Raw genomic sequence first — 20,991 nt, 5'->3', positions numbered from 1 at the left:
ATTTTCAGTGGTATATAATTTTTTTCAAGTTTGAGAGGGTGCTAGCAGTATAATTTTTTAGGGACAAAAGGATTATACATGCTGGCTAAAATCCTGAATTGACTCAAGGTTGTTTGAAAATTCTCATGAAAATACCAAAGATCCCAATAATGGAACTACTTCCATTGCACAAAAGTAATACATATTCACTACAGAAGATATATTCATAGTAGAATTTCACAAGCTATTTCAACTGCATTCTTTTGAGGCTTAGTGAGTGTAAAGATATGCACATGGAGGAACCAGAGTGATGGGAAGGGTGCAACCATCCTCATAAGATCCCCCTACCTGTGATAAAGTCCAGGTTCTCAAGACATTTCTTTAAGTGTGGCACATAAAGCAAAAAATAAAACCACAGTTTTAATCATGAGGTTCTCTGAACTATCCATGACCTATATATCTCCATTTACTCATAAGTCAAGGTAGGTTGATTTCAAGTGGAATTGGGAAATAAACCCTATTCCCCTATCAAAGACTCTAGGTAGTTTATAAGCATGAGTATTGATTGACTTGATTATTCCTGCTATTTGGGGATGGGGGAGGGCTGTCATTACTGTTATTTAGGGATATTTTATACTGTGTCATTAGCAGGAAGGGCAGACATAGAAGGAAAGTGTCTGTCACTTGAAGACTGGCTTCACCAGAGGTTCATGGGCAGAGTGAATTTGCAATGGAGAGAACTGCAGGACCCCGGGGGCAAGGGCGTCTTCTGAATCTCTGCAGAAGGCCCTTACAATGTGTCACATGGTCATGTGATTTTGTAGAATATGCAGAAGAAAGCTAGTTTTGTGTTCTTAAAGTGGATCTTCCCAAATCGGAAAAGCTTCAGACCTCTGCAAAACATGGATCTACTTCTAACACTGCACTTTTGGGCTAGGACTTACTCAAACCTTTTTTGAAAGGGGAGAAGTAAAAAACCTCTTTGTTGACAAATATGTAGGACTCTGGAAGTTGAAGAGTAAACCTTTCCTAAGGCATAAGACTGAAGATGAAACTGGGAAAAGGAAAGATTTACTCAAGGAAATGGTCACTGAGCTGAGAGAGGAATGGTATTGTTGACGTCTTCTTGTATTCAAAGAAAAGAATCAGGACATTTGAGAAAAAGAGGGGCAAGTGTATTTAGTTCATCAGAGAAAATGACTTCATACCCTTATGTTTTTATTTTTTGCAGCAAGTGAAAGGCTTAGTATAATGCCTCTTTAATTTAATTCTTGCTAATAAAGTTTAACTGGTGCTTTACTGTCTACTATAATAATAACAGTCTGGTGGGGGTGCTGCTGCTGATGAAAACATGTATGTTACATGAATGTTACAGTTTAGTAAACACCTTCACAGTTTTTCTCCTTTGGTAAATACTGAAACCAAGAAAGAGCCTCCTTATCTACTGTCTGTGAATGTCTCCAAAATTAACTGCAATCCTATGAAAGACTGAAGTAGAATTGATCACATACTCCTCAGTCACTTTCTTTGTATTGTAATAATGCCATGTCATACCATCAGCCAGTTTTTCCTCCTTTCCTCAGATTTTTTTTTTTTAGCATTGTGGCAGTCAAAATAACCACTAAACTTTAACACACAAAGACATTTCTCTTAAAATGACCTCTAATTTTTTGCTTACAAAACAACTCAACAGGCAAGCAAAGAACCAAGCTCCCTCAAAACCTGCTTTTAGTAAGGCAATGTTTGCATTTTTTAGATTTGTCTATATGAACTTACTAGTTGCTTTGCTGACCTCTGACTATTTGACCCTTTAAAATGAAAAGTACTGCTGGGACACACAGCTAGATGGATACAAATTCAAGGAAGTGGTCAATCAGAGAAATAAGTGTGGTTGCAACAAGAGTTGACCTGCAAGTTGTAGTCAATAGTTCAATTACCAAGGAAAGGCACGTGTGTATGCTAAGTACAAAATGCTCTTGCAGTACAGAGAAGGGAGGGGTATCGATGGCTGCAAGGTTCAGTGAATGCTTTGTGCAACTGGGCTTTGAGATCTGCATGTGACACTGTGTGACGATGTGCAGAAAGGTATTCAAGGTAGCACAGACAGTGAGAAAGTCAAGTTATGACAAACAGTTGGTCCATTTTGGCAAGCACATGAGATTCTGGGAAGTAGTTTTGTTCCACTCTAATGAACACTTTAAATTCCATAAAGTGAGTTCCTAGCAGGTTTTTGTGTACATGTTCAATTTCACATTAATTATTAGTTTTCTATATTTTATAGCTAATTTACTTTCAAATTTATTAATCATTATTTCTTATAAAATTGGTTTTTAATCAGTATTTGAATATACATGTTATTGAGTGAAAGAAAATTTGTGAACAATACTAAACAGTAAATGATCCAGAGGACATTTTTATGCATATTTAGAGGGAAGACTGATGATTATCTTTGAATCCCTGACATCTAATTGACCTGCTGAGACTTTGGGCAAATTCTTTTATCAATATCATTTTAAAAACAAAGATAATATCCAACTCACATAGTAGTTATAAAGATGTAATAAGGTAGACATTATGAGATATAGTGAGAATTTAAGAATCAGAAAACAGCATTATATAATGGTTAGATGTAAATAGAATGGTTAAGATACTAAAACAAATTTTTTTTTTTCCTGTCTGGGCCCAATTATGAGTTCACCTAATTCCGCTAATTTTCAGATTCAGTGGGTCTGTTGGTGGTAGGACTCTAGCTACCATCAGAAAATAGGAGTAAATTCACCTACAGATCCACAGAAAATAATGAGTTGATCATGTGATAAAGTGAAAACAGCCAGAATTTAGAACTTGGAGATATAGGTTTGAAATTTAATTTGCCCTCAAGCCAGTTGATGATGATGGTATCATTTCATTCCTCTGAAACTCATTTTTGTTTCTTGAATTTTTAAAATCTAGGGTAAAGAGTTGTCTGCTGATATTTAAAGTGATTTCTAGGTTTTAAAATTCTATGCTAAGCAGCACATTTAGCACAAAACATGAACATCTCTGACCAACAGTGGGAAAAACTTTTTAAAAGCGATCTATTTCTAATTTTCTCCCTGCAATTTAGTTACGTTGTTAGTTACCTGGGATTTGCATTCCTGTGCTTCCGCTGGTTTTCTTCTCTTGCCACCCTCTCTGTGCAGAGGCTTACACTCAGCCATTCACACTCTCACTTTGCTCTAGCTTCTTCTATCAGAAAGAAGGAAGTATTTGAAGAGCCCCCTCCTACTTCATTGAGGCCTGAATAGGAATAATGACAAGGACTTGCGGGGGATGATCTGTAAGGACAATAACCTCTGATGACCCAGGCCTAGACAAGCTTTCTTAAACTTGTGGCTAACTTATTGTGAGAAGAGCAAGAGAGATATTTAAGTGGGTTCAATGCTTGTTTGGATGAATTGGATACCTGAGTTATACAAAGACAATGAGAATATATGTGTATTTGTCTCAGCTCTCATAAAGAGAAACTGGCAAATTTTCATATCTGCATATCCAAATGCATCCACAGGTAAATATGAACAAATCAGAAGGAGTAGTGCTTTATAATCTCAGAAAACAACTTTCAGAAAGTTAAATTTTCAAATATAAACAATACTATTAACCAAGCAACTTTTGTTATTGCTAAAATAACAAAGATAAATTCACTTGAAAACTTGCTGGCGGAAAGAGTTTTATTTACGTTTTTAATGTGTAATTAAGAAAGTTTTTAAAAACTTGTATTTTGTTAATAATATACACAGAAAAAAAGAATGGCAAGAAACATAGCAAAGGAGTTTGGTCTATCTATATCTATCTATTGATATATTCATCCATCCATCCATCCATCCATCCATCCATCCATCCATCTACCCATCCATCTGTATAATCTAATTTTCTAATTTAAAATCAATAGTAATTCTTTTTGATTCTGGGACTAGCATTATTTTTTATTTTTAGACATTGCTCAAATTTTATTTTATAATGTAATGTACTTTTATAGTATGAAAACAAAAAAGTACAATGAAATAAGAAACATATTTTGCCCAAAAAACTTTTCTTAGGAACAAACACGTAAATTGGGTGGTGAAGAATGAGCTTGAGTTTGAACTGAATTGGCAGTAGTTTCTTTAAATGTTGGCATGTCTTGACATAGTGATGGGATGATTTCCAGTTAAAACCACGGGCTGGTGTGGGTGGGAAGAATGGGTGGGACTACTTTTGGTTTTTACCGAGGAAAAGCTTTAATTTATTTAAAGCTGCCAGGGATTAGGACACATTGTCAGACCCTCAGCCTCAACTTCAGTCCCTCAGAGCAGGCTTTCCTAACTCAGAAAGGCTTGTCAGAGGAGACTTTTGGGGAAAAAAGTGGTTGTGATGAACCCATTGACTCTGAAACTGCCGATTGCTTTATTGTCTATCCTTCTTTGCTAGAAAGGAAAGTTGATCCTCTCTCTCTCTCTTTCTCTCTGTCTGTCTCTCTCTCTTTGAGACAGAGTCTCGCTCTGTCACCCAGGCGAGAGTACAGTGACATGATCTCAGCTCACTGCAACCTCTGCCTCCAGAGTTCAAGTGATTCTCCTGCTTTAGCCTCCAGAGTAAGTGGGATTACAGGTGCGCACCACCATGCCCAGCTAATTTTTTTTTTTTTTTGTATTTTTAGTAAAGATGGGGTTTCACCCTGTTGGCTAGGCTGTTCTCAAACTCCTGACCTCAGGTGATCCACTTGCCTTGGCCTCCCAAAATGCTGGGATTACAGGCATGAGCCACAGTGCCTGACCTCTCTTCTCTTCTTTCTCCCTCTTTTATTCTCTTCGGTGATTTTCTCTTCTCTCCTCCCCTCCTTTACTCTCTCCCACATAGCACTTCCTAATTAATTTTCCTCCAGTTCTGCAAGATTGTCCCTGAAAAGGCAATGTGGAAAGGAAAGGCAGTTGTCCAATAATTCATGCAGAAACTTGCTACTGAAGACATTCTTGTTTTTTCTGATGTTGGGTACCTGACCTGTTCACACTGGTTGTGGACACTGATAAAAATGATCAGATGGTGAATTGCTCACAATTCTACTGCATTTTGCCTATGCAGATCCATATCAATAGAGATAGAGAAGACAAGAATTTGCCTCCAAGCAAACATACTCGGTTTTTCCCCATGAAAATCAAACTAAATGTTGGCATATGCTTAATTTCTTTTAGGCTGGTTGCCTGATTTTTGTTAAGCTCAGTCTTCTTGTTTAGGCCCGGAGGTATTTGGGAGCACTGAATTTATTTACTTTCATAGCTACCTTAATTTTATTCTACTTCTTTTTTCTTTTTTTTTTTTTGAGACAGTCTCATTCTGTTGTCCAGGCTGGAGTGCAGTGGCATGATCTCAGCTCATTGCAACCTCTGCCTCCCGGGTTCAAGTGATTCTCGTGCTTCAGCCTCCTGAATAGCTGGGATCACAGGCGTGCACCATCATATCCGGCTAATTTTTGTATTTTCATTAGAGACAGGATTTTGCCACTTTGGCCAGGCTGGTTTCATACCTGTGGCCTCAAGTGATCTGCCCACCTCAGCCTCTCAAAGTGCTGAGATTACAGGCATACACCACCACACTTGGCCTAATTTTTGATCCCACAGTACAGATACAGGTCCTGGGCTAGGTGAAGTTGAGTAACTTTGATCTTCATTTTGGATTTTTAAGGGAATTGGGAATGAGCAAGAGCTGAATATCTTTTTTTTTTTTTTTTTCCTTTTTGGTGAACAATATACTGTCCAACTATGGGCAGGTTCTTCTGAAGAGGAAGCTGATGGAGATTGGATCATGCTTATTGTACACATTTGGGAACTTCTACAAATACCTACAAAGCTTTGGTGGCGATTTTTCTCTCTCAGTCTTAGGATGTAGCTAACCTTCTTCTCATGCTATTCCTTTATGCCTGGTAGGACTGGTTAACAAGAAGGGGAATAGGTGCAGAGCGGGTAACATTTGCTGAGGACAAATTGTGTGTCGGGAATTGTATTATGTTTTGCAAACTACCTCCTTTCCTTAAAAACTGGTCTTTGCAGCAGATATTTTAAATCCTACTTTGCTGATGAGAAAACTGATTCAGAGGGTTAATAAGCTTGTCCCAAATCAGAGACGAAGTGGCCAATTAGGTATTTGAAGTAGTTTGGCCTCTCTCCTAAGCTGTAGGACACGTCACCATGACATGAAACTTCCTTTGCCCAGACCTTTGATATCACCTCTTGTAAGTTCAATGGCAACTGTTGCTTAGACACAAAAAGAAGACAAAAATTTCAAAAAGCAACTGTCCCTACCTAAGGCTGGTGATAAATCATTTACATCATCTATTTAGTCATTTTGACTGGTTTGCCAATTCCTCCCCTAGGTCCATTGGTGGGATGTGACACTAATCTGAATGACCACCTTCTAGACAGGACACTTATACTTTTGCATGATGAAGGGGAAGAATCACACTCTCTTCTCATTCATTATCCCCTCTTCACAGCCGCTAGGGAAGTACTTCTTGCACAGTAGGTATCCCAAGCATGATTTCTGATGATGACCTTGACGTTGCTGCTAATTCCTTTGCCAGCAAGGATTAAGCTCACCCTTCTCCATTGCCTCCAGGAAAAGAGTTTTCTCTTATGTTCAGTTATTGCCTCTTTCTATCTTCCAACAAGCAGTAATTGACCCAGATAAGATTTGGATTTTCAAAACAAGCTTCCTGTGCTACCCTTTTTCTTTTTTATAGAACCCAAGAGAAGATGGGAAGCAAAGAAACAATCTTGAAATGCCATATGGGAAGTGTCATTAAAAGCATTTCTGTATTATTTTGATCTTTATACTAAAGATTACAGAATCTATGGCTCTGTTTTTTAGTAAATAGCATATCTAGGTTTTTCAGCTTTGACAGGCCATTTAATCTTTCTGTTGCCACAGGGCATGACTAGATTAACTCCTATGTATACTGACGCTTTCTTTTGCCTTAGTGGAAAGAGTACGGGAATGGGAGTTTTACTTTTTGAGTCTAGCCTCCATATATTATTCATATTTGCATTCCTGGTGCCAAGGACAGTATCAGCCACATCTCAGGCATTTAATAAATGTTTATTGCATGATGTCTCATTTGAGATAACCTCACTTGCTCTCTCTGGGCTTCATCTGTATAATGAAGGGATTGGCTTAGGGTTCCTTTCAAGGATTCTGCAATTTTGTAAATTCTTTGTCTTGGCATTTTCAATTCTCTACTCATTTATCTTCTTACCTCTTCGCATAGGCTTTGGCACAAAAAAAGTGTAGTATTTAACTTTCTTCTAAAATCTGCCTTTATTTTATTTTCCAAACATCTCGTGTCATGCTAATCTTGGCAAAGTTTCATTGTGGATAAAGCTGTTCAGGTTTTGTGTATCTTTGGGTAGTTTCGTCTTAATAAGGGTGACAGGAGAATTATTTTGTTTTCTACCTGCTCCAAGAGGCTCTGTATGTAACTAACTTATTATCTCCTTTACACATTGAATCTTAGTTTATTTGTTGACTTTTAAACAATGTATGCACACAATAGCAAACATATTTGATAGTGGAAAATAAGGATGAAGGCAAAGTACTTTGTCTTGGTCAATTATGTCATGAGCCTTATTGAACACTCAGGTCTCATTTAAAGTTCTGTAAAGGCAGCTAAAGTTTGGATTTCATAAGCAGAGTTCTTTCTTGGTAACTGTATAGAACATAATTTCCACCTACACCAACCACCACTGAAAGTATTACTTACCTTTTATGCTTATGTTTTCACAACTGATTTACAGGGTTGTGATATCTGAGTCCTAGCTCAGTGGATCAGGAAGAAAGAAGTGAAGATATTGGCCACAGTTTTTCTTTCAACCCTCATCAATCCTATTCCTCAAATGACAATGCTGATACGATTTTTATATTAGGGTAGCCTCTCTGAGTTCTCATGAATCAGGTAGGTAACATCACTCTTTTTTGCCTCATTTTGCCCATCTGTAAGATGGGGATGACAATACCCCTCCAAAGAGGGTTTTGTTAAAGGTGAAAGAAAATGCACAGCAAGGACTTCGCAGGGAGCAGGGATTGGGTGGAGGAAGCTGTTAGCAGGTCAGTAAGTAGCTGCTTTTCTTACATCATAATTATTATTATTAAGTTAATTTTGTCCATAATGGTAAAAAGTCCATCACAAGAAGGGCTTTGAGAGATCTGTGTTCTGCCTCTAGTTAACCAGTTTACATAGCTATGATTTCAGAAGTAAGTTGTTCAATGGATGAAACACACTTGGATCAAAAAACGTGGTTCCAATTCGGTTGTAGTAACAAAAACATAAGTGAAATCCCCTCATAAAACTAGTCTTGCAACATAGTTTTTCTTTCCCTGTTAAAGAAATATTTTTTTTTTCCGAAGGAAGAAGGTATGTTGAAAAAATGAAATGGCTAGAAACAATTACTTTAATCTGCTTATTTTTTGTTCGATCACTGATTTTGTTGTGTCATGGTAATCAACCCAGAATGAGAGCATTTCTAAAATTCTGCAGTTTTGAATAAGTAAGAGGTAAATTGCAGAAAGGTATATAATTACTACAGGGAACACGATCTTATGTCCTATTTCATAGAGTTAATTATTTTCATTTATAACATCTTAGAAATGCATACTTAATTGTGAGAGATTAAAAACGCCCATTGTTCTTTCAAATTGTTTGCAGTGTTCTTTCATTCTGACTCAATTCCATTGAATATCTACGAGTTGTCACATTTCTAGTAAGTAATAACTGTGTCAAGCTGTGCTGACAAAATGTCCCAACATAACTGTTAATAAGCATTGTCATTTTAAGCATGAAACAGTTTAGCTAATGATTTATCTCTTATAATGCAGCACTCGGGGCAGCTGTATGATTTGTCTCTTTAGCAAGTCAAGTAATTTCTTTAACAAAATGTTAAGCACAGATGGGCCATAAGCTGTCAGTTAACTATTATTGTGCCTGCATCTGCTTGCTTTCAACGCACTGTTTTATGTATTCAGTCAGTTACTTAGCGGCAGCTCCGTGAAAAGCTGAACCTACTCTGATTGGCAAATAAAATGTTCATTTGTCTCTTCTTCCTATTGTTTTGTTTTGGTAACACATGTCAGCAGCTCAATTACCCAGTTCATTAACAGCTCCCAAAGGACGTGATGGCCAGCCCGCGATAAGAGGGCAATTGTGGCACATATGGTCAATAATGGCCTCTCTCTTGGCAATTGTAAATAAAAGTCACTTGGCCCTTTTCCTTTCACGAGAACTACTGTTTTCCTGTTCCCCTTCAGTGTGCAAATTACCTTTCTGCGCTCCTTGCCATCCAATCCCAGTAAACTAGAACTTAGCTTACTGCTTTTAGAGACATGGAGCCTTACTATAGATAGCAGCCGTGGCTCTTAATTTTAATTATGGCTGACTTTTAAGCTCTTGGGTGGGGAGAAAGTTCTTATCATGGGAGACTATTCTTAGAACGCTGTTAGCTGATTAATTAGTTAACTAATCAGTTTTCCTAATTGAATAGGGACACATTTTCTTGTGGACTTTCCTCTCTTTTTCTCTTTGAAATGCTTTGGTGGTGGTTACCATGGCGTTTTAAAAAGCTATCAAAAACAATAGCAAATAGAAGTCTTTTGCAGGGGACTGTAGGAAAGGGAAATCTCGTTCGTGTTGTAAAAGGAATTTTTGTTACATACATATACACACATACCTCAAAATAAAGGGGTTAAGAAGCCACCGGGCTAATTTGGGTCAGTGTTAGGGTTCTCAAGCCAACAACGAATTCCTCCTTCACTTTAAGCCTTTGAAAGGAGTTGCTTAAACAGATACGGATTGGTGGGTATTCTGTGGCTCTTTTAAGCAAAATGTTGCTTGTACGAGTGGTTGAAAAAGACCCAAGCATGGTTTTACATAAACATACCAGTGAATACAGCTACTAAAAATAATCACTGGCAGGGCTGCATGAATGAATGAAGGAGAAATAAGCCCTTCTTGTTTGCTGCTGCTATTAAAAAGGAGAGGCCTTTTCGATGACCAATGGTCAGGTGGTGGCTTGAGAGAGAACTCCATCCAGAGAAAGCTGTCTCAAGGAAATGTGGATAGAAATCCTGCACACACCTGAAACCTCACATTCTGGGAAGCTTAGGATATTGGGGGGCCTTGGGGATGCGCAGTTCAGCGCTTCAGAGGCAGCTTGCCATGCCGCCAGCCTCTGCTTGTCAGCCCTTATCTTAAATAAACACCCAGTGGTGCATGTTGTGCATTAAAAATAACTCCGGAGCAACGGAGCACACGGCCAGGCCCTCCTGGACTGTCCCCGTGGCCAGCCATATTCATAACCAATCTGTACTCTCCTCCCAGGGCAGCAGGCACTCGGGGAGTTGTTCAGTGTCAGGGTTTATTTGTGCTATTTTGATTAGCCCCAACCTGGCAGGAGCTTATTTTCCTTCTAATGACCTCGTGCTGTGAGACGGCAGCTTCCGAGGGAAGGGCTTGGGTCAGAAGGGAGGGGAATAGCGTTACTTTTCCCCAGCCAAAAAATGGGGGACTGCTGGGCAGGAACAAGACTAGGTAAATGGCTGGAGGGTCTTAATTAGATTTAGTGTTCTTGAAAGAACCTTTGCTCAAGAAAATCCAGCATATCCTTGCCAAAAATTCTATTTTTTTTTTTTCGCACTTGCTAAAGAGTCTTTTGCTGGCACATTTCGGGGAGAAAGCATGGAGGGACTAAAAACAAAACAAGACCCCTTTACCTACCCCTCACCCCCACCACTGAATAGACCATTGAACAGGTTATAAACCCTCCCTCCTAGTTGATCAACTAACAATTGTTTATCAAAATAACAATTACTTGGACCTTACTTCTGGGTTAAGAATTCCGGAAAGTTCAATGTATGGCTTGATAGTTACACAATGTATAGTTCTAGCTGCACGTTAGAATTTTATTTTAAATCTTTTTTTTTTTTTTTGCTCAGCTACATATCTGTTTTCTTTTCTCAACATATATACAATTTTAAAATACTTTAAAAATGACATCGCCTATTACTTCTTAGCTTGTGAATTAATGTGGAAGAGAAGCTTCCAGGTGCTGAAGCCTCTCAACTGGCTTGGATTAACCCCTACTGTGTATCCATTTCAACCTCCCCCCTCCTTCCCTCTTTGAAAAAAAAAAAAAAAAAAAAAACCACCCCAACCTCCCCTTTCTCATCCACTCCAGCTTTCTTTGTGTCTCCTGCGCCCTGCCAGGCAGGTGTCAGAACCCTGAATGAGGGTAAATGCCCTGCTGATGGATTCCACAGATGGAGCGTGGAAATCGGTAGAATAGGCCTCAGCCACAGGCCATTTCTTGGGATCCAACAAAAGCCTCCAAATAAGTCAACAAAAATCCCAAAGATCACAAAGGGAAAATGTCATTTGTCATTTACTCTGGGTCCGCAAGGGAATATCAGTCTTGCTTCACTCCTCCTGACTTTCACCCGAGTAAACACGAGAGAGGTCATTCACATCTTTCTCAGCGTAAAAGGGCTACTCCAGATCAGAAAACAGTTCGTTGTCCCATTGTACCCTTCACGTTGAATGGCAAAACTCACAAGCACAGGAGACGTTCTGCAATTAGCCAAGTAGGTGCATCAAACTTCGAGTTGACCTGTTAAAGACCTTCTGGAATATACTTGTGAAATACCCTTAAGTGATCAGACTCGCAGTATAAAAAGGCTTCATGGAACTCTCAGGCAGGATTCTTATTTTTGTCTTGTTCTTTTATCAGTGAAACACAGCTGGGAGTAAAAGTGCTGACAAGTCTAGCTCAGAAAGATTAAAACTGACGAAAAGACCATCGGGTTTGGTATGAGGCCATCTTATAGTAAATAAACTATGACTAGGAAGTTCAGCCTCCAGAGATCCCCCCACCTCCTCCGGTGTCTGTAAATCACATTGTATTATATCTAGGGCAAACATAGAGTTTAAATGGTTGTCATGTTTTGATTCTTTAATTATTCAAATGAAACGTCTTGCTGAGAAGAAAGACAATGTACCAAATTCATGCTTGTGAATTATTTTGTTTCTCCATTTTTTGCCTGTCTCCCATCTCTGAATTATATTTGTCTGAACACCAATAATTATAGAATTTCACATGACTAAATCCCTATAAAATTGAGGCAAGATTTCATGTATAATAGTGTTAACTAGGATGAAATATTTCCCGAGGCTACAGAGGAGGTCACAAGGGGCTAACAGACAAAGACATACTCTCTAATTCTGTAATTCCTTCTTTAATTAAACTTCATGGTTAGCCCGCTGGTGGTAATACTTTTGCCTTCTCCTCCCAGTTTGATTTGTCTCTGAAGGAAGAGTTTGTAATCCTGTGTGGTATGACAGTTGCCCTGTGCTTGATCCTGTCTTTCTTTTTACTGACAATATCCATTTTCCCAAGTGTAATCTTGGGAGTTAATGTGAGATCATTAGGATAACTAAAAATTGGGCTCCCGTATCTAAAATTAGCTTGAGATCGAACTTTCTTATAAAGCATAGAGTTGAAATACTTCAGTGAGAGGTGATACTTTCCAGTGATCACACTGGAGTTTCTGCTGAATAACCTGAGAATATCCTGATATGTTTCCAGTTATTCCTTCCTGCACTTTTGCTTCAGAAGACCATTTTAGCTCTTGATATATTTTTGTTACATTCATTGTAACACAAAATACCAAAATAAAGCTTTAATAAAGATATAAAATGAATAATCAATTCACCTGCTTCTTATTATTGGTGGGTTCCAGACTGACCCTAGATATCAACAGTCTGTGTTGGTTCTTAGTAGAGACTGCAAATGGTTAGATGAACTACTTTGATTTCTTAAATCCATTTAATATCTTGGCAAAATTGATTTATTTCTTATTGTTGTTTAAAAACTATACCTTGGAAACATATAAAGATTTCAATAAGTGTTTGTTGAATTGAATCCACTGGAAAATCATTTGGAGTGGTGTATAATATTGATACAACTCTAGTAGTTCTGTGGATTTCATTTTATTCAGGCAGTTTTTGAAAATTTGGGATAAATGCTAGCAATAGTGGCGATTAGCTAAGTGATTGATATTTCAGTTCCCGTTTTCATTCATTTCTGTTATTCCTCTACAAAAGAATTGTGTGTGTGTGTGTGTGTGTGTGTGTGTGTGTGTGTGTGATAAAAGACTCAACACTCATTTAAGATACTCCAAGCTAGAAGCAAGCCAGCAAGCATGTCCTCTGAAGTCCCACAGACCTGGGTCAAATTCTAGTTTCCTTATATGTATGACCTGAACAAACTCTTGGAGTCTCAGTTTCCTTTTTCTGTACAGTGGGATAAGTACCTAATTCCTAGGGTGGCTGTGCAGTTAAAGGGGAAGGGAGAGAAATCTTCATTTTCCTAGAAAGCATTGCTCTAGGGTCATTGGTGACATTGAGTTAAACTAATGGATAAACCAGATAATGGATTGTAAAGGGGTTTTAATAATAGAGTCAAGAATTTCTAAATCTGATAACAATATAGATTGGGATAAAATCTGCAATTTTTTTTTTTTTTTGCAATTTAAAGCAATGAAGTTTCCATTTAGAATGCTGTGCATGATGTATTGATATGGATTTTCTTATGACATCTATTCTGGAATTTCAAATTTGGGAACAATATCTCTAATAATAAAGGAAATCTTCTTTGTGAAGGCGTCTGTAAAATACGATTGAGCAACTTAAGTGTAATTTAAAATATTCCCTTAATATTAAAGTTGTACAGTAGTAATAGTCCAAAGAGTTTATATTTAATTGCTGTATCCTGGCAATTTGTTAACTCATTTATACAACTGTCCTGCTAACACATCTGTGGTTTCCAAATCATAGAATCAGATATTCTATACAGAAAAAAGATATGATTTCTTTCTATTAAGCTTCCTGAAAGAAAGCTTTGTTTTTACTTTCCATGTGATATTTAGAATTAGATTCTTTGTATCTAGTATCCAATTGGTTCTAGTAGCCTAAGTAAAACTGAATATGTAAAATAGATGAAATCCAACAAAATGAGCCTCCTATGTGCTCTTAAAATGGGATTTAAGTTTTAGATTTGTTCTTGCTAAAAACTGGATGATTCTGCCAGGTGGTGTGAGTCTGTAGTCCCAGCTATTTGGGAGGCTGGGGTGGGAAGATTGCTAGAGCCCAGGAGTTTAAGACCAGCCTGGACAACACAGCAAGACCCTGTCTCTAAAACAAACAAACAAACAAACAAAAATGAAATGAATCAAATTGAGGTGATCATTGTGAATCAAGTATTATACAAACAAATTTTATTTCTGTTGAATGATATAAGAAATAGTAGTATTTCCATGTTTAGAAATAGCTAGTTTTTCCTAGCTGGCAGATTAATCTTGGGTTGCTGACTTTACATATTTTAAAGCCCACATCCCTTTGGGGTTTACAGATGGGGAAAAGTTAGAATTAACTTGTAAGATTGTGGCTTCATATTGCCAAAAATTATCTGGTTTCTCTAAGTTTCCAGCTGAAAAATCAGGCAAATCATTTCCTCAACATCTTCTGAAATTATGCTATATGGTGGTTTTCCCAGTTAGATGCAACCTTTCCATTGCTTTTGAATAAAGAGTCTGGAAGTAAGAGTAGTGATTTGTAAGCTTGTTAAAGAGAGTTTTATTTTTGGTGGTAACGGCTGTCCTATTGAACTCTTAAATTCTGAGACTTTTTTTATTTTAAAGAATCACCAGGCCCTGCTTTCATGGCCTATATTTATACTGAAAGTCAGGATCAAGGGAGCTTTTGCCCTTCTCCTCCACTGGAAGTTTCTGTCCTCCCTGAACTCACCTTAGGATACCTGTACTCCCATTTGACAGCTGTACTGTCCCAAATTCTGAGGCTTTTACATTATTAGCTATGCTAGTTTTCATCTTTTAAAAAACCCACAAACCTCTGAAAAAATTAGTAATCATTCTTCCAAACAATGCAGGTATACAAATACCTGCTAAACATTCAAAGTGATTGTTGAGGCCTCACAGACTTCCAAAGCCCATCTGAATAGATGTTGGGAGATGTCCTAAGAGAAGAATTTCCATTTTAAAAATAAAGATGTAAAACAGTGGCAAATAAATCAGTGTTGGAGCAAATCTGAAATTTGTCCCACACTTGGCATTCATTCAACGTGTCCTTATTGAGCTCCTACTGTGTTCTAAGGGTTCCAGCAGTGAACAAGGCAGAGAAGGGCTTTGAGCTCACCTAGTTTATATTCTGGGGGATGTTGATTGTTAAGGTGAAACATCGTGGTCTTGACCCTCAGGATTAATTCTCGCTGGTGCTTGTAAATCTAACCAGTCTTTTTCTTCAGAAACCAGAGATGATTTTGATTAATTGACCTGACAGTGCATGGCACATCATATTTACTTGAAAGAATTTAATAACCCCAGAGACTCCCAAAGGAAACATGAAAATTTCCACATACTATTATCCTAATGGGATCGTAGTAAGAGAATGTGCAAGCAAAGATTTAGGGTTCTCTTGGGCAGAGGAAGCTTTTGGTCAGTCTTAAAATGCTACTGAGTGTTTCACCTGAATTCACTTTGGAAAGAAAGGTTAGAAACTGGAAACACTGAAGGAAAATATTTTATGGAAATTTGTTTTCTTAGGGGAATATATAATTTGTTTCTTAGGGAGCATATTGTTCACAATTTAAAAATATATATGTAAGAGTGTCTTTTACAGTTAATTGTGGCAGACGTATTTTATAGAGTTGAAACTTTTGAGAGTGGCAAGAATTAATCTAGAGTATTCTATAGAGGTGCTTCTCAGCGTTGTCTGGGGTCAGTAGAATCAGCATCAATCACCTGAGAATGTGTTAGATGTGCAAACTCTTGGAGCCCACCTGAGATCTACTGAATCAAAACCATGGACGGGGAGCCACCAGTCTACATTTTACCAAGCCCTCCAGGTGATCCTAATGCTCCAAAAGCTTATGAAACACTGCTCTGACTCAGCACAAATTATTGCTCATTTAGTTTAGCTTACATTTATCAATCATACATGCATATAAGTTGCATTGGGAGCTTTTGGAGTTTATAATGCAATGCATGGCATATTTTTTTAGCATATTAATAGTCCTTTAAAATATTGCCATAGCTAAAGAAAGTCTAGTTTTCTTTCTTTAAGTTAATAGTAAAATATCCTAACATAAGATTTATGTTAAATGAAACAATTTTATATTAAATTAGATAATTGAAAAATCAAAAGTAACATTAACACACATTAGATGCATTATATATAATACTTCTCTTTTGTTTAGGCACATGTATTTGTTTTCAGGTATATTTAAAAAAAATTATCACATACACTATTAATTTACTCTATTGCCTCTTAGTTTCATAATGTTTAGATGTAAATAAAGTATGGAAGTATTAAAATGTTAGAAAACTGAAAATCATATTTACGGGTTCATTTTGGATGTGTACTATTTGGGGCAGTTTAAAATTTCTACTGAAATATAATGAAATTTTAGATTTCTGTAGGGCAGAGTTAAGTTGGAATTTAAGATAAAAGCGAATTAGAAATATAGGACTTACACATTTTCACATTGCTTCTAGCACCACCTTCATTTCCCCAGGTCCTATCAGCCTGAGGGTGCAAATGAATTAGCGTAACATTGACATTAACAATCTACAATTTTCTGGATTACTGTTGCATTTGCTGACAGTAACCTTGGCCCCTTCTTTACAGGATCCCTTAGTTATTTGGGAGAATTTTCAGAGCACATTTGGATGTGTTCAAGAGCCAGACTGCTCTGGTTCCCTCTCTAGGTTCAGAGTCTGTGGCCTGATAACCCTTTGACAGACCTTTGCCCACTACACCAGTATCTGGGATCTTGAGAGAGGGCTGCTGTCCCTGCCCAGAGCCCCAGTCTGATGCATTCTCCCTCACACTGCAGAACCCTCTATAGCCGGTGTTACTCTATTACTGTAAGGGTTCACTTTGCTATGGGATCCCTAATGCATTCTTAGCAGAAAAAGGGAAAATGCCTGCTCCACTCCTGCCCTCATCAAATTCTGGCCTGAAAAATGGAACCACTCGTGCCCAGGCTTTGCTAGTTGCAGCCACAGATTCAGACCCAGTTCTTACAGGAGTACTAACCGTAATGTATCATTAACGTAATTTCTATCTAATTTCCCAGTTCCTGCTTCTCTTGCCCATATACCAGGCCACTCAATTTTGAAGTTCCCTTCCACATATGAGTACAGGCAAATACGCACAAGCTTTGTGTGTGTTAGGCCACCACAGAGAGGCTTCAGGGGCATTTTTGTCTTATGCAGTTGCTCAGGGCCACACACTCAGAATGGCCCTGGGATTGGGTTAATGATCTGTTGTTGCCTTCTTGAAACTCGTTATATTTTTTTTACAAAAGGGACCATACTTTTTTTTTTTTTTTTGCATTGGGTTTCTTAAATAAAGCAGCTGTCCTGGACAGATGCTCGCCTATTCAGCAGAGTCCCAGACTCTAAACTTTAGTTTAGGGACAGTTCACAAGACAATGCTTGCCTGCTTCTTCTCGAGTCAGTTCTAGAGATTTACATTTTCATAGTATGTGTATTTTCTTTTTTTTCTTTTTTTTTTATTTTGAGACGGAGTCTCGCTCTGTCGCCCGGGCTGGAGTGCAGTGGCCGGATCTCAGCTCACTGCAAGCTCTGCCTCCCGGGTTCACACCGTTCTCCTGCCTCAGCCTCCTGAGTAGCTGGGACTACAGGCGCCCGCCACCTCGCCCGGCTAATTTTTTGTATTTTTTTTTTTTTTTTTTTTTTTTTTGAGACGGAGTCTCGTCGCCCGGGCTGGAGTGCAGTGGCCGGATCTCAGCTCACTGCAAGCTCCGCCTCCCGGGTTTACGCCATTCTCCTGCCTCAGCCTCCCGAATAGCTGGGACTACAGGCGCCCGCCACTTCGCCCGGCTAGTTTTTTTTTTGTATTTTTTTTAGTAGAGACGGGGTTTCACCGTGTTAGCCAGGATGGTCTTGATCTCCTGACCTCGTGATCCGCCCGTCTTGGCCTCCCAGACTGCTGGGATTACAGGCTTGAGCCACCGCGCCTGGCCTAGTATGTGTATTTTCTTTAAAGCATTTCCCCATATCTGGTAATAAGATACTAGATTTAAATGTACTTTTTTTTTTTTTTTTATAAGAGCAGTGGAGTCTATAAACACATAGGAATCTGGGAATAGTTTACTGTTACTGGTTTCTTAGGTCAAGTTTGGAATATTTTTAAAAATCACATTGAACAGATTTCCGGGTGTAAAGGGTGGTGAAAATTTATCAGAAACAAAACTCAATGTGATTCATTCATTAGACACGAAGGAAACACCCATTAAGTAGTAAGCATAGGGCCATACAAATGGAATAAGGCCTGTCCCTATTTTCTAAGAGCTCATAATTGGCCTAGAATGACAGATGCAATGAGCAATTATTTCTGCCTAGGGGACAGAAAGATAGAGTAGGGGAAGAGATTAAATATTATTTAATGATGCAGGACTGTGGTGGCGGGGGGTGCTTGGTGTCCATGGAAGACATTGGGAATGCACCGTAGACCAAGATTTAGATTATTATGGGTTGGTTAGACTTATTTTTTGATCCACATTTATTTTACTTTTGGTATAGGGACCACTGTAATGAGGTCTTGCAGTTGGAGAGAGAACTTGGATTCAATCTCAGTTTTATTTTTTTGATTCACATTTTATGATGTTTTTTTCTTCTGTGCTTTTAGCCTCAGCACCCCAATCAGATGAAGGCTCTGATATTGACTCTGAACCAGATTTACCACTAAAGAGGAAACAGCGCAGAAGCCGAACCACCTTCACAGCAGAACAGCTGGAGGAACTGGAGCGTGCTTTTGAGAGAACTCATTACCCTGACATTTATACTAGGGAGGAACTGGCCCAGAGGGCAAAGCTCACCGAGGCCCGAGTACAGGTACTGTTGCCCAAACCTCTGTGTCCTACTTCAGTCCAGACAGGAAACAAACAAGCATCTTCTCATCTAAAACATATGTCAACCCCTGCCAAAAATATATTAGGAATGGCCCTTTACTAGGGATGCATATTGTTAAGACTTTGATGATTATTACTGAAGGAATACAACTATATCATTTATGACACACGGAAGTCCACCACTTCACGTGACTTACTCAACATTTCAGGAATCCTTATTGTGCACCAACACTAAATGGACTTTGGGGGTGATACACAAGCAAGAGCAAATAAATTTTGAGTGGTTACTCTGTCCCAGGCACTATTTTCAGTGCTTCACATGAATTAACCCATTGAATCATTATTAAAATCCTAGGCGGGTACTATGATTGCTACTCTCCATTTACAAATAAGGAAACTGAGACTTGGACTATATAAGTAACTACCCAAGGTGGCATAGCTGCAAAGTGAGTCTAGAGATAATTGGATCCCATATGCTTCATCTCTGTGACCTTTCAATTGTGAAAATGTGCAAAGGTGCATAACGTGAAATTCCTTCCTTTAAAGATTTTATAATTAAGAAGCATTTCAAGTAATTATGTTACTTAAAGAACATGTTGAATTATCTTTTGAACTCTTAGAGGCGCTCTGAACCTTCTGGAAAGGCTACTTAGATGTAATATGTTTCTATTGAGTATAGAATAATGTTTTCATCATTAATGAGGAACTTTCCCCTGGAGTTAGTAAAACAGGGTTTGAAAGATGGCAGATATCTTAGGGTATCCTGGAACTCCTCACCACCCTAGAAGTTAGGTTACCTTGTCTGCAAATATTGTGTGTTGTTTCCAGATTCTTAACGTGCAGGCTGGGGACTCAGCAGTGAACTAGTCAGTTGACATGGTCCCTAGATTCATCAACACGTTCATAGATGCAGCTAATTAACTCTCCTATTACAGAATGTTACAGAAATAACCTCTTCCAGGCTGCAGGGCTCAGTCAGAGAGATTGTTTTCTTCAAACTTCCATATAGTCATCATAGTGCTAGGAAAGTCGAGGAATGCTAAGATCAATTAAGTCTCTCAAGGAGCTGCAATCTAAGAAAGGTAAAAAAGTAAACATACAAATAATTTAAAAATAACACAGACGTGATAAGTGCAGAAAGAGAAAAAGTGCAATGGGAGTTGAGAAGAGGAAAGGATAAGGTTTTTTTTTTTTTCTTTTTTTTAGATGGAGTCTCGCTCAGTCACGCAGGCTAGAGTGCAGTGGTGCAACCTCAGCTCGGTGCAACCTCAGCTCACTGCAACCTCTGCCTTCTAAGTTCAAGCGATTCTCCTGCCTCAGCCTCCTGAGCAGCTGGAATTACAGGTGCATGCCACCAGGCCCGGCTAGTTTTTGTATTTTTAGTAGAGATGGGGTTTCACCATGTTGGTCAGGCTGGTCTCGAACTCCTAACCTCGTGATCTGGCCGCCTTGGCCTCCCAAAGCACTGGGATTACAGGCATGAGCCACCGTGCCCCCCCTTTTTTTTTTTTAAATTATACTTTAAGTTCTGGGATACTTGTGCAGAACGGGCAGGTTTGTTACATAGGTATAACACATGCCATGGTTGTTTGCTACACCCATCAACCCGTCATCTACATTAGATATTTCTCCTAATGCTATCCCTCCCCTAATCCCCCACCCCCAACAGGCCCTGGTGTGTGATTTTCCCCTCCCTGTGTCCATGTGTTCTCATTGTTCAACTCCCACTTATAAGTGAGAACATGCAGTGTTTGGTTTTCTGTTCCTGTGTTAGTTTGTTGAGAATGATGGTTTTTCCAGCTTCATAAATGTCCCTGCAAAGGACACGAACTCAAGGGATGATATCCTGAAGGAATGAAGAGAGATATATGAAGATGGCAGATTTAATTTTTTTTTTTTTTTTTTTTTAAGAGACAGAGTCTCATTCTGTAGCCCAGGTTGGAGTACAGTGGTACGATCACAGCTCACTGCAGCCTCCACCTCCTGAGCTCAGGTGATCCTC

At 38.6% G+C, this 20,991-nt stretch overlaps 1 protein-coding gene across 1 annotated transcript in view; it reads left to right on the top strand.

Moving 5' to 3' along the window:
- The window catches only part of PAX3 (paired box 3), a 99,272-nt gene that overhangs the window by 49,393 nt on the left and 28,888 nt on the right, over positions 1-20,991 (top strand). The window contains exon 5 of the mRNA XM_077956657.1: positions 18,767-18,972. Within this exon, the coding sequence (XP_077812783.1) occupies positions 18,767-18,972 (206 nt within the window). The remainder of the gene's footprint in view (positions 1-18,766; positions 18,973-20,991) is intronic.

Source organism: Macaca mulatta, chromosome 12 (assembly GCF_049350105.2).
Source record: "Macaca mulatta isolate MMU2019108-1 chromosome 12, T2T-MMU8v2.0, whole genome shotgun sequence".
Classification (NCBI taxonomy): Eukaryota; Metazoa; Chordata; class Mammalia; order Primates; family Cercopithecidae; genus Macaca; species Macaca mulatta.
Note: the sequence above shows the minus strand (reverse complement) of the source record. Positions and strands in the feature narration are given on the sequence as shown.